This window comes from Seriola aureovittata, chromosome 12 (assembly GCF_021018895.1).
Source record: "Seriola aureovittata isolate HTS-2021-v1 ecotype China chromosome 12, ASM2101889v1, whole genome shotgun sequence".
NCBI classification, from domain to species: Eukaryota; Metazoa; Chordata; class Actinopteri; order Carangiformes; family Carangidae; genus Seriola; species Seriola aureovittata.
The window spans coordinates 10,737,430-10,752,139 of NC_079375.1; the positions used below are offsets into that span (position 1 = coordinate 10,737,430).

At 40.4% G+C, this 14,710-nt stretch overlaps 1 protein-coding gene across 5 annotated transcripts in view; it reads left to right on the forward strand.

Moving 5' to 3' along the window:
* The first annotated feature begins 727 nt into the window (after positions 1-727).
* LOC130179107 (pituitary adenylate cyclase-activating polypeptide type I receptor-like) overlaps positions 728-14,710 on the forward strand; it is a 30,421-nt gene continuing 16,438 nt past the window's right edge. For 4 of the 5 annotated variants that reach the window (XM_056391864.1, XM_056391866.1, XM_056391867.1 and 1 more), the window contains exons 1-3: positions 1,421-1,599; positions 5,408-5,583; positions 9,793-9,886. In XM_056391864.1, coding sequence (XP_056247839.1) covers positions 5,542-5,583; positions 9,793-9,886 — 136 coding nt within the window. In that variant the 5' untranslated portion in view covers positions 1,421-1,599; positions 5,408-5,541. The other variant, XM_056391865.1, reaches the window with a different exon arrangement.

Here is a 14,710-nt window from a genome sequence, read left to right on the forward strand (position 1 = left end):
TCACTACCCTTCATCCAATCAGGTGTTGTCTTGGATTTTTTTTTTCCTCCACATTTAATATGTTTTGATAGTGCTAGTATCTTCATGGCAGTCATTGTGGCCTTTCCTATTTCCGGTTGTGTTCTCTGAGAATATCCACAACATGGCAGGGTTTAATACTTTTTATACCTCATTGATTTATGGCCAACCCATCAACAGGCCCCAGCTGGGTGATCAATCACCTCTGTGTCGCCCTGCACTCAAAACACTGGGCTGCATAAGACTCCCACTGGAAAATATTTAGCATGGATCCAGAGGCGGATTTAAAAACTGAATGGGCTCACATTTAAAGCTCCAGGTCTGTTCATTATCAATAATTACTTTGTCTATTCAGTAAAATAAATACAACATATTAACAACTTCAGATATTGTAATATGAAATAATATCAGTAAACAGCTCCTGTTTTATCTGAGAAGCCTACAGTCATGGATGGATTATGAGACAGCGGGCCCCTGGACACGGACATATAAAAGACCCCTGTCTTCATTTTGTATCTCCTTGTACTTGTGTTTCTTCTCTTTGCATCTTAAGATCATTTTGCATCTCTTTTGTGGTTGTGGTCTAGTACCTCTGTCCAGTATTGCACCCCTCTGGCCCTGCCCCACCCTGGATTGCAACAATCCTGTTGATGTTTTAATTAAAACAACTCTCAGTATACACATCTCAGTTCATACAGAAACGGTTGTTTTATTTGCAGATCAGATGTTGTGATGACTTCAGTTGAGGTTTATTTCGTTTGGCTCATTGATGCCCTGAGGCAGGTGTTGGGTCGCTGTCCATGGTGCTGAAAGTAAACAGGGTTGCCAGCAGCTACAGTTGCCACTATACTGGTCACTTCTGTGGGGATAATGTTGCTTTTTGAACTAAAATGTCACAGCACATCTTGACTAACATGCACTGTGGGATTTCTGTGGAACACAGGCAGGAATTCAGATGTTAAACTTTTGACTAAATGTGAGTCACACACATCATCTGCCGACTCAGTGCCTCACAAATTGCACCCAGCATGGAGCCGGACCTTGTGCCTTCTGGAGCGTGTTAGAAGCGCACGCGCAAACGTCACAGAGTTTATGAATAGTTTCTTTTTTGGATCAAAGTCCCACGCATGAGAGGCAAATACATTTAAGAGGATTTTTTTTCTTTCTATTCACCATCCCAGTGTTGAGACGTTTTTGTTTTAAAGGCTCCCTCCTCCTCCAGCTGCATCTCTGCATTTGCAGACTAAACTGTTGTCTCACTTTGTTGCCTCTGTGTCTGATGAGGTGCGAATCCCGAAGGAACTGACACCATCCTCCACTTCCACCTCCTCATCCTCCTCCTCCTCCTCCTCCTCCTCCTCCTCGCCGAGGTGCCGCAGAAGCAGCAGCCAACGCGGTGAGTGCGTCCTGCAGCAGCAACAGCAGCATTAACGGCACCTGTCATTTTCCGGACGAGCTGATAACCGTGTTAGGAGTAAAACAAGGTGTTCTCCGTGGCAATCCACAGCGAAACACCGCGGGGATCCGTGAATACCGATGGCTTCATGTGTAGATATTTGCGCCTCTGAAAATTACGCATCGGTAAGTTCCTTTCACTTGTTTTCCACGCCGACTGCTGCGCGCTTCTACTCAAATCTTTAGCTTTCGCTGCGGCTGAGTAATGAAGGAGGTTTTCACTGAAGCCTACCCGTTTAAAAATCGTATGTCTCTTCAGTGACCGTAGGAAAGCTGTGGATGGATCTCGAGTGCGGTATACAGTAAATAAGCGGGAGGCAGACGTTCCTCCTGCTGATGTTTTCCATGTGCACAGCGAAGGTCACCCATAAGCACTGAAGAATTAAACGTTTGCGAAAGCGAGAATATAAGGGAAAAGGCAGGGCAAATTTTGCCTATTTATTCTTCACCAGCGAGAGAAAAATTATTTGTCACTGATTGATAGTAACTAAGACTGCTGTATTTTTCTACTGTCTCCGATGTGCCTACAAACCGTTTTGCAAGCTGCAGGCTCATTTAAACACTAAGAAAATAGCAGCAGACTGTTATTCCTGTAATATGAGCTATATGGTCTGAATGATCTGTAACACAGGAGCATTAAGAAAAGCTGCCAAGAAGTAATGAACCTGAATGGGTGCGTTATTGCACACTGACAGACACGCAGTCCCCCTCTGACTACAGACATTAACAGACTTGCATTCGGGCTAATTGGAAGCTTCTCCTGTCTTACTGGGATCCGTTTAAACTGAGCATGAATAATTCATGCACCTCGACGTTCAGAGGAATTCAACACACATGAGGAGGGAGCTGATATGGCGAGACGCATCTTCGAAATTCCCGTTTACAATAGGGATAAATCATTAAAGATGGTGCACAGACCTGAGGAGCTTTCAGTTCTCTCTGGTGCCTTTCTCTGTTTGCATCTGTAACTGGTGACACACACACACACACACACACACACACACACACACACACAGTCTTGTGGCTGATTTTCTTCCTATCACAGGCTGATTGTGTTTCTCACCAGTCTTTGGTCAAGTTCAGTGCCTTACAATTGATTAAGCCATTATTAATTTTAATTGGAAACCTGTAAGGCCCTGCATCCTTTTCTATTTTGTATTATGTCTTAAGTTATGCCTCTCAGGTATTTTCCTACTGGAATAAACAGCATTTTGATTTTCTGCTTAAATTCCCATCAGTATGAAGCTTCACATGTCACATACATCCAGAGCTGAGCGTAGACTCCCCTGCTTTCTTGCCCACAGGATAGTTTGTTGTTTAGCCCTTTTTGTTGTTTATTGCACCAGTGCTTCCTCAATACCATATCTTCTAAATACCAAGGGCTGTTTTGTTTTTTTCTGACTTAATTTACATCCCCTAGCAACATGGCTGCTGTGATCTTTTGGCTTCGAGAGAAACAGAGAAACAAAGCTACCTGATCCCATGTCCATCTCTTTATTTGTCTGTCTCTGCTCACGTCTGATTGTGTATTTGTTGATCTTTGTTGATTCTGATTGTTTTTTCTGTTTAAACGTTCATCCCAACAGTTTGGCTTCAGCCTTACTTGACACGTGTTATCCTCCCTCTATATCTCCCGGTTTTCCCTCTGAGCACGGTCTGTCCTATTACTTGATAAAGCATCCAAGAGATGCTTTAGAGGTAATTGGATTCAGTTCTAGAGGGAAGGGACACAGAGCGGAATTTGTCAGTGTGTGTGCATGAATTAGCTTTGGGAGGAGACGTGTGTGTGTGCGTTTGTGCGTGCACACGCTGTGCTGTTTCACTCATTGTAAGTGTGTGTTATGTGTCTCTGCTGGTGCTGGCCAGTGTGTGCTTTGTGTTTGCAGTGAATCATTATGTTTTCAGGAAGCTGTGCAGATGAGTAAGACAGGAAGGCGGGTGGGTTTGGGAGGGGGTTGTTTTAAAGTCTGACCCCAGACACATAAATTCTATCGTCTTGAGGAGAAAAGGAAATTTATGTGATCCTCCCAAATTTTTTGCCTTTGCTAATCAACTTGTCCTTCATAAATCCTCCCTTGTCTCAAGTTTCTGCTTTAATTTAGAGCTTAAGTGATGACATGTTTTTTTGTTGCTGTTTATAACTTAAGTAGAAAATAGCAACATTTCCTCTGTGATTTGATCAAGGAGGTTTTATGAGTGTCAGATTCTGTGGGGACAAGATATGACATGACACAGACCCACTAAATGGCTGTGTGTTTGTTTCTGTGTGTGAATTTTTATTTTTATTTATTTATTTATTTTTTTGAGAAGAGTCAAGAGAGAAGGGCTGCAACAGTTTAACCATCATCAATTCATCTTTGCTTGATGGATATATTGATTAGTCTATAACATTTCAGGAAACAGTGAAAAATGCTCATCACAATCAAGTTGTTTATTTTGTCTAACACCTCAAAACCAAACAACATGAAATGTTACTATCACATAAGAGAAGCAGCAAATACTCAAACGATTATTCGTTTATCAGAATAGTTGCATATGAGTATTTTTCTATCACTCAACTAATTGATTAATCAACCGATAGTTTCAGCTCTAGTCTTTTCATTGATTTCAGTTTCTTTTTCACTCATTTTACCAGTTTAACATTTGCAAAAACTACAACTATGCTATGTTGTGACTGTGGTTCTCATCATGTACACATACAGTTGAGGCCATTCAAAGTGCAGCACTGTGTATAAGACATTAAAAAGCATTAAGACAACATATGAACGAAGCACAAGGAGACAAAAAGACATAGAACCATGATTTTAAGAGTAAAATAGAGCAGGATATAAAAAATAATATAGACTTGTATAAAACAGATCGAGCAGGAGAGTTGTTAATTTTAAAAATGTATTACATATAAAATTAGATATAATACACATGAGACCAGCAATCAGACTCCTTTTTTTACCCTGTGGTTTAATGGGAAAAGATGCCACGTGCTTGTGTAAAAGTGTTTCATGCTGAATGCTATTTAAAAATATAGGCATCTACTCCGATACAGATTAGATAGTTGTGTAAAGTAAAATGTTTTTTTTGGAAAAAGGGTTATTCAGTATAATATTAACCTGCTCTATAAATCACTGCTTCAGATTAGTGTTTGAGTTCCATTTTGGGATGATTTCACATTTTTGTTTTTCTACAGTAATAAACCAAATTAACCACAAATTACATTCACAGTACAGTATGTGGTTCTCTCGGCTTTTCAGCCTGCTGTAATGTTTTGTGTCTTTTAATTTTAACACAATGAAGTTGAAGTCTTTAAAAGCAGTAACTCAGTTTCTAAAACCCATAATAATATCATGTTATACATCTTAGCATGGCATCAGCATATGTTACTATAGCACAACATATATCTGCACATTGCTTTATTTGAAGGAGCTATTTGTAAGTTTTGCTATCACTACATAGATAAGATTAGCTTTAACAACTGTTGACTTACCAGTCTAGAAGAAACATTGTGAATCAAGCCTCAAACCTAATTCTTTTACTCACCAACAGCTGTCTCCAGCAGTGGAAAGCAACGCCAATGTTAACTTTTTTCTCCATCACAGATTTTCTTCTTCTGAAGTTAGCACGCTAACCAGTTAGCCCCAACCTGTCTCATCACTTTCTCACTTACTCACTGCAGTCTCCAATCTGCCCTGAAGACGTAACACTGCTTAGAGGCTGTATTATAACCTCTTGTATTATAAAGACAACTACGGCCAAAGCGCTGGTCAAGCGACAATCACCACCACACGCTCCCGGCAAGAAACCCTGTTGAGCCGCAGAGAAAACTTTCATATTGCCCCTTTAATATGGCCCTCACAAGTAGAAGCAAATAATACAGTGATAATGCTGTTGTGTTGTTGTTTGTTCGCTTACAGTCTTTTCCCTCTGTGTTGTATTTCAGAGCCCTTGATGCTGAAGTGTGGGTACACTGAGGGGAGTGCATCCCAGTGAACACACACACACACACACACACACACACACACACACACACACGTATTGTGGCGCCTTTTGGATACAAGCGCTTCACAGGAGACAATGAGAGCCTACCTGCTGACTGCAATCTTTCTGCTGCCCTTGGTGAGTAGCTTGTGTGCATTGTGTGTATCTATGTACTGTGCACATGTGTGGGTGTTCACGGGGGTGCGTATGAGCATACAGGAATGCATATTTACATGCATATGGTTTGTGAGTGCGTTCACGTGTCTTCATCGTCGGCCTCCTCTTCCTCAGCTCTAGCTGTAGTTTATTTTCATGTGTACGCTCTCGCGGGTGTGTCAATGATGGGCACTGGAAGGATGGAGATCACCATATGCCGCATCAGCACATCAGCATACGTTTCAGGTCCTGGATCAGCTCTGTGTTAAGGCAACTGGCCGCATGTTCGAACAATAACAGATGGCCTGGCTGACCGGAGAGCTGCCTATCCATCTGCTCTGACTCACTTTTATTAGTGGTCCCATTGAAATAAAAAACAGAATGGAAGAGTTGTGGGAAGATGTGTGGGAGGAATTATATCCAGTGCACCGATGCAGCACAGCAGCAGTTTCCTTGGTGAAGCCACACAGATACATGAATTGTTTTCGGTTTATGTAAAAATGGCTTTACGTCACTCTCACATCCTGGTATTCGCCCTATATCTATGATTTTGATGATGCTTTCTTCGTGCTTTTGTGATGGCCAGTAATATATAGTAATAGTACCAGTTGATGATGGTTACTAGGGAGACTAAAATTAATTCACAATGCGACCTTGCAGTCACAAATATATTTTCTAACCTTTAAGTTAACACTGCCCCCTAACATATGAAGTGTTCCTCCAGCTGACATCTTTGCACAATGCAGTCTCAAGCTGACCTTCAGCAGATGATGTGGCAGATATGTCTGTTGTGATGTGCTTATTGTGTGTCAAATGGGTTTGTACGGAGGGCCAGTGGTCTGCGACGTCAAATGGGAGTTTTATTATCTATGCTGCACAGTGCTGTGGGAGCTACTGAGTTATCTGGCCCTTGAAAATAGCCTTGGGGAGGGAAACAGGATTCTGCGGCTACAAAATGGGCAGCTTATCTGGACAGACATCTGTTTCAGAGCGGAGAGGAGAAGAGTAATTGGGAGCAGAGAATAGCAAGCATACTTAAAAAGAATTCATTGATCCATTTTCTGGCACATGCGTTGTTGTCATGGTGCCTGTTTTAGGTGAGAGCTCTTTACACCCTCAGTTTTCCCTCAATTAACCTTGACTGGGTTACACCGACTCTTCTCCTTTGCTAAGTTTGTGCACAAGTCCTTCTTATATTTAGTTAGTTTTGAACTAGAGATTTACAAGCAGCATTGCACCAATAAAAAATGCCTAATGTAGTAAAGACATTAGTAATGTAAAGAAGAAATCACTGTAGCATCACAAGATCTAACATAACTCTTAGTTTTCTTGTAATCCCTCTTTACCAAAAGAGGTTGCTGGAATTACGTTAAGCCACTAATTACAAATTACTAATAAAATAGCTGAAGTTGTGATTTGTCCCACCTTCACATACACAAACCTCTAACAAGAGAGTGAGGGAAATGTCAATCAAGCACAGTATGTACAGTCTGGAAAGAAGTCCCAGGCATAGTAACTGAAAACATGTATGCAAGTGGACCACAGGTGGGTCGAGCCTTTAAACTTAAGAGCAAATCCTTTGTAAATGTAGGTATTACGTTATTGGTGTGTACATCTCCGTGTGTGTGTGTGTGTGTGTGTGTGTGTGTGTGTGTGTGCTACCTGTTCATGACTCTCGAGTTGTTGTCTCGAGTCGATGTTGTTGGTGTGTGACAGAGCACAGATGTGAAACGATCATATAGCTAAGAACAGACACTCCTAGCTGCTCAGTGTCCATGCGAGAGAGGTAGATAAAAGTTTAAATGCTGGCATGGTTGTTAACCAGTGGCAATGGTGACAACAATACGATATGTAGGAGCATACCACCGTACCTTTTTTCATCACGGTAACAATGATAAACGCACGGTTAAGGTTGTGAACGAACCATCATGGATGAAAGACACAACACTGATGATCAGTTTCACATAGGACACAAACAGTGGCCTCTTGTGCCCAAGGTCGACCCATTCATGCACTTCAGCCTAACGTGGAATTTGTCACTTTTCATACTACGTCACCTGACTTCCTCCCCGGCTAATCAACAATAACGCATAACTGTAGGTACTAATAAGCTGCTTGCACATACAACACAACATACGGGCTTGTTTTTTACGGGAGGACAGTCTTGATCAGCATAGATAAAAACCAATAGTAAATACTGATTCCCATTATAGTAAAATAAAAAACATTTAGCCCAATAACATGCATAACCTATCCAGGATTCTATATAAGTAAATTAATGAATAACACATTTCATACTGTCATCTCACAGGCCTGTCTGCACTCATGCCAAACAGATATTACTCATCCACATCCAATTATTTCTCATTTCTGGGAAGCCTTGCCTACAATATGCATTGGCTCTTAGCTGGTTACCTGCTGCTTAGCAACATGGATGCTTGCTATGGGTACAAAAAGGTCTTTTTCTTTCCAAAAATGCCAGTCTCAGTTTCATTAAATAATATCAAACACTATCAACAACGAGAAAAAAAGAGGGCTTTAATATCTTGTGTTTTTGTTTTTGTTTAGCCATCATGGTGAGACAGGAGCTGTTTGTGTGTTATCTGGAAATGGAATCACACCAAATGATAGCAGATAGCTCTGATGATGTTTCACATAATTCATGCAACATTTTAAAATTCTGTCCATGTGCGGCGCGATACAGAAAGGAAGTGAATCTTAGGACATCTTCACAGTCGGTTGATGCCCTATCTTATCTAGGCAGCGAGGCCTGAAGTGAATTTTATAATGGGGGGGCAGAGAGATGGAGTGATGAGTCAGCCATAGCTCAGAGGGCTGGGACATATTACACCTATCATTTCACAGAGGGAGCGAAGGAGGAGGGCGCGAGAAAGCTACGGGTGCAAAACAGAGATTGGCCTTAAGAGAGCAAGAAGGAGAGTTATAGAGCAGGTGACAGATATACGCTAACTCTACTACCTCTGGGTAAATAGTTTCCCTGACTGTTCTGCAGAGCCAGACAACACCGGTTCCTCTCAAGTGCTATCTTCCTTGGCTGGTTATAGTGACAGTGAAATTCAGAGCATCTTCAGCTTTCTTATCTTGACGAATTTGCAAGTGAAGCAGAATTTGAGGTGGGCTGCCAATTTCAGAGGGATTTAATAAAATTGTTCAGGGATTAAATTTTATCTTCAAAAGTGGATGTGAATTAGCAAATCGCTGAAGAACCACAGTTCGTAACAAACGTGTTCAATCAGAAGGCAGAGAACAAGAAACATATACTTCAACCCTTGATATCGCTCAGCAAGCTATACCACAACCCACAAGCTAACTAACTAATGACTGGAAGGGTTAGCTAGTTGCCCCGAATCACATTTGATTAAATACATTTTATGTATACCCCTCTGAGGTATTTTTCGAATGTTAACATTTTACCAGAAGAGAGGAGAGAGGGATTATGGTACAAAAATAGACTAATTTTAAATGCTTTAACACGTATTTGACACATGCCGACAGAAAGTAAAGCATTTAATGCAGGAACACAGGATAAGTTGGATGTTTTTCCCAGAGAATTATCACCTGAATCGACAGTCCCTCTCAGCTGTTTGGAACCTTATTGTGAGTGTGAGCTCAATGTTTAGCTGTCTGGCTTGCAACTTTACTGTTTCGGCTCACTCTCATCTCTGTCATAGCATTGTTTTTGGCTGCTGAGAGCAATTGTTTTCAACAAAAATTCTCTAAAAACTCACTGTACACTTCCTGCTCAGTGCCAAACAGCAGACAGACACAGTCAGCGACTAGCTAGTAAACATGTTTGGAGCATTTAGCAGCTACAGATCCAGATATTTCCCTCAGGAGTTGGTAGAGACCAAAAACAGAGCAAGAAGAGTGTGAATATTCCACTTACATTCTCCAGGTGGACAGATATATAACTGAAAATGAATTATAATGTTGCAGAGTGTGGAGATAAGCAACTGTTAGCTAACAAGTTTGCCGTGAGCATGTGTTCACAACAAATAACGATACCTCATGTCAAACATTCCAAATCAATTTAAGGCGGACATGGTCATGTTTAAGTCGTACCCCTTGCAAGAAGCTTATTAAGACCTTTTAAGACCTTCTCGGTGGAGCAGCGTGTCACTATAGTCAATATGCAGGGTGACATTGTGTGTGTTTGTGCATTTTCTCCAGGTGGCCTCAGAGTCCGAGCACTGCATCATCAAGCGTGAACATGAGAAATGCATGGAGAGTATGGCGCTGCACAACCCCGACGACCCTGAATTAGGTAAGTTAGGATGCATGAGCATGTATGTGTATGTGTGTGTATGTGTGTGTGTTCTTGCATCCTTCTGTTTGGATAATTTGGCATGAGGCCACCAGTTTTCATGGCTCTGCTGTTGTGATTTAAATTGTTTATTTCTTGGGTCGCTCAGAAAACACAGAACTGCTGATGAATGTCATGCAACTTTCCCGGAATGAATTAAAAACAGGCTTTTGTTTTTTTTGTTTTTGTTTTTTTTTTTATACTTGACAATCTGGTATTTTTCCATTTATCCGATCGGTTTTGAAAAGGTCAGAAATGAACATGTAAGGATGAAAGATGAGTGTAGCTTTATATCATGTTCATATTACAAATACATCACCTTGGAAGACCGCTATGCTGCACAGACAACAATCCGCTGATGAGCAGTTCACAAACCAAATGTCTGCCTGTAATGTCACGCTGAGCTGCTTTCGCATTTTTCCCCACATGTCCCTTTTCCAAAAACACAGGAAACTTGCTCTGTGATTCCTGGAAGCAATTATTTTCTTGGCTACGGATTGTGGTTTTCATTAGCAACTGCTGCAGGCCACCCGCTGCTCGAAAGTTGCACAGCAGACTGCATCTCCCAGACTGCACTGTGACTCACGGCTTCACTGACAGCCACGAGCTCCTTGAAAAAAAAACATAAAAGATTCAGAGTGTAAAATAACAAGTTTAAAGAGGAGCAGTAGCTGTAAGTTCAGCTCGTTTTTCATCTGTAGATCTTAAAGGTCGGCTCTGCAGTCTTCCTGCAAAATGCATGTGAACTTTTAATGTGTTTTTATCTAAAGTTTTAAGTCTGATGCTCTAAGGTGGGTCAAAGTAAAGATATCATCTGAAAACAGGTGCATGAATTTCAGTTGAAATGTATCCTGCAGTCTGTAACATGGAAACTTCTTTATGTCTGTATTGAGCCATCCATTTTCAGACTGTATAGTCACACGTGTTTGCCTCCCTCGACCCTTCAATGGATCCCTCCCTCCTCTTTCCCTTTTAAAAGGAGCCATCCAGTGTTTCTGCTGACAGCAAATCGTTCATTAGGAGATAAAAACGCCTGGTTTGCAGAAATCCGACTTGGGGCTTGAGAAAAAGCAAAAAAAAAAGAGGAAAAGAGAAAAGGGGGGAGGAAGCTTGCAAGAGGTGTCTGGTTTTAGCTTGGTTGAAAAATGTTTCCTTTTTCTGATTTATCAAAGTCCATCTCTAAAAGCGTATTTCATGGTTCATTTGTTATTATACTTTTAATTGAGATACTCTGGCCTCAGATTAGTCTGCAGGCCATATGATATTGCGACATAATGATTTGCTGTCAAGTGCTGTAATCACCACCCAGCTGGGTTTAGAAAAGAACCTGCACCTGTTTATTATTTTTGAACTAAACCGTCTTCATCTGGCAGTTTCTCTGATGCTAAATGAGAATGAAATTGATTGAAATTAGTGGTTGGATTTTGGCACCTAATCATGACTGTCACCTTACAGAAAAGGCCACTGAATTCCCCTTAAGAATAACTTAAATTTAGAGCTGAAACAACCATTCAAATTGATTGATTGACTAAACTGGCAAATAATTTTCTGCACAAAAATACAAAATATTCCCCAATTTCACTTTTACAATGTGAAATTAATGACTTGATTTTTTTTTTCTTTATCACTGTGAATTAAATATCTTTAATCTTTCTCTACCTTTAAATCTCTTATCTGTTTTGAACTGTTTTCTGGAACAAACAAACTATTTGATGATATCACTTTGACATTTAGCAAGTTGTTGTAATGGACATTTTTCACTATTTTCTGACATTTAATCAGCACATTAATTAGCGATGAAAATGACGTAACATATCAGCTGCAGTTTTACTTAAATGTTGCAATTTTCGTGATTAGTACGTTTCTCGCATAAGAAATCCGTTACATCCAGATTCAGATCTTTCCAGGAGCCTCATGACATGTTTTCCTCTTCAAACCAATGTATGAAAATAATGAATAAATTCTCTTTTGGTTTTTTAGTTATATGTGAGAAATTAGCTGTGAATTTTTGATCAGTATTCTGCTTCAGCTGCGCGCCCTGACTCACATCACAAAAGAGCAAAATTCATTCCTTCGATCAGATCAGCTTCTATGAGAAAGAATCCATCTGTCCGTGTTTGTGTGCATGTATATTATACAATGCATGTGCAGTACGTGTTTGGTCTGTGTCTTCGCCGCCCAGTGAAGATTCAGAATACTGTGGGACTGTGAGATAGCCAGTGATGCAGACAGAGTGCTTTATTAAGCCGGTTACCTCTGTAGCTCAGTGCGGCTCATTTGGCTGCGATTTGCCCTTTAAAAGGTAATTGGCTTCGTGTCCGGCTCACCAGACAGAACCAAAACAGATTAGAGAGCCAAGCAGAATAGAGAAAGGTCTGCAAACACACACATATACACGCACACACACACAAGTCCAGGAACACACATACACGGATGCACACACACTCGAAAAGATTCCAAATGCATGCGAGTAAACACACACCCAATCAGACTTGCACCTGCCTCTGCAGCACTATAAAACCACCCAAGCACAAACAACGTGGTAAAACGAGAGATGGTGAAAGAAAGAAGGGAGGGACGGGGAGGTGCTGAAGATAAAAAAAACATGGAAGCAGAAAGAAAGAATCAAAGCTGTGATAACAGCACTGAAAATAAAGGATGTGAGATTCACAGTGAGCATGAGTCAGGTAAAGATGGAGGCAGAGGAGGAGAAGGAGATCAAAAACAAAACAAAACATTGAACCCTGGTTAAGTAACATTTGTTTTCAGCCTGTTTGTGGTAGATGAATGGATCATATCAGATTAAACTGACAAAAAAACGAAATCAAATGTCAAATACAGTAGTGATTTGCTAAACTTTCAAACCTATACCTTTAGTTGCCAGTTCATTAGGTACACCCACAACTCTGCAACAAATCCTCCCTTCCTGAAGGTTGCCATGTTCAGTTTTTGTTGAAACTGTTTTAGAGAAGTGTCGATTCAACTTTACGGTTGAAGTTCCTGGTGCTTTTGATTTCTATTTTATTATACAGGGAGATATTTTCTAATGTCTACATTTGTATAAGTAAATTATCATAAAGTTTAATCCCCAAATGATACACCTCTCCAATACAGTTTCAACAAAAGCTGAACATTATAACCTCCATTAATGCGCAACAGCTGTATTAGACTGCATTAGTTTGAGCAAGGTGTTCCTAATAAACTGGCAACAGTGTATAAATGTACTATTATGGATTATTTAACCATCACAGCTAATTTATTTTGATACCTGTGTTAAACACACACACACACACACACACACACAATCACACACACACACACACACACACACACACACACACACAACCGAAACAAAACACTCAACCATTAGGTCACATCTCTTTCATTGCCCTGCCATAACCTTATCATAATGATCAGCATCATTTACTCATTGTTGTCCACCGCTGCCGGAGGTGAGTGGAGAACAGTGTTATTCTGCTCATATCTGTGATAGTGGTTAAATTAAACCAGTAAGAATGACAGTTTGCTCAGTATTCCTTTGTTTATAATATATATCTTATATCTAATGTGTGCAAGGAAATGTATAACTTTTGGCAAGAAATGTGCTGCGTCTGTTTCCTGTTCATAAACCAGGGGATTAGAGGAAAAGAGGAAGTTGCTCTCAGCCTGGCCTGACACACACTCACTTAAAGGTTGTGTGTCAGCTTGTAAGTGTGACAGTGACACGTAGAAAGACATGTTCTGGTTTGTGAGTCTCTATTAGACAAGAATTGCCACCATGTGTGTGTGTGATATCATTCGTTTTAGTCCAGTGTTTCAATTAATGTGTTAATTTATCAGCCGGGATCAATCAATAACAGAACAGAAGGTTGATTGATGTGTAGTTTTATTCTTGTTCAACAGGGATACGATGTGTTAAAAGCTCTACAGTGTGTGTGCAGTGTGTGTGCAGTGTGTGTGTTTTTTCTGTTGTTGTTCTTTCTGTGATGTTGGAGTAGATCTGCTGCTAAACCAGGGACAATTTTGCATCACTAGCATGTTTTGGCTGAGGGTCCGGGCACTGTTGAGATGTTGGAGGACGGGTGGAATTGTTGTGCAATAAATGACATTTTGATAAAGTTGGTAGACTCATGGGTTTGTGTTTATGTGCCCATAGATAAATTGTGATGTCAACAGTAACTTTTAAAAGTTCAACTAAAGCTTTGTTTATTGTTTTGTGCTGTTTAATGCCTTTAATCCGTCTCATAGCTGAGCAGGTGGGAGGTTCAAAGTTCAAGCTTGCTGTGAGGGTGCAGCTTTATTTCCTGTTTTCATCAATTTCAAGTTTTGCATTTCACAGGTTTTCTTTATGCCTGTTACATTCATAGTTTTGTGCACCTTTTAAATGCAACTTTTCTGACCTTTGACCTGTTTCTTCAGCATCCTCTTTAAAGTTTCCCATTGAAACACTTTCTTCCCTTCATATTAGGTGGTGGCACAACAAGAAGAGTATCAGTGCACATAGGTTAAAACATCTACAATCAACATTATTTATAATAGCAATGCATCAAATATGACAATATGGAAACTTTGACAATGTGTGGTCCCTCATTACCTTTTAATTACCTGAACCTGCAGCTCCCCTCAGCTTTCATAATAATAATCAACTCATCCACCTGTAATGTTCCTGCTTGGCTTAAGAGCCGGATATTTCCCTCAGGAGTTGGTGGAAACCAAAGCAGAGCTAAAAGATAGTAAATATTTGACTTTAATTTGCTAAACGAAGGATAGTTTTGCTCTGAAACT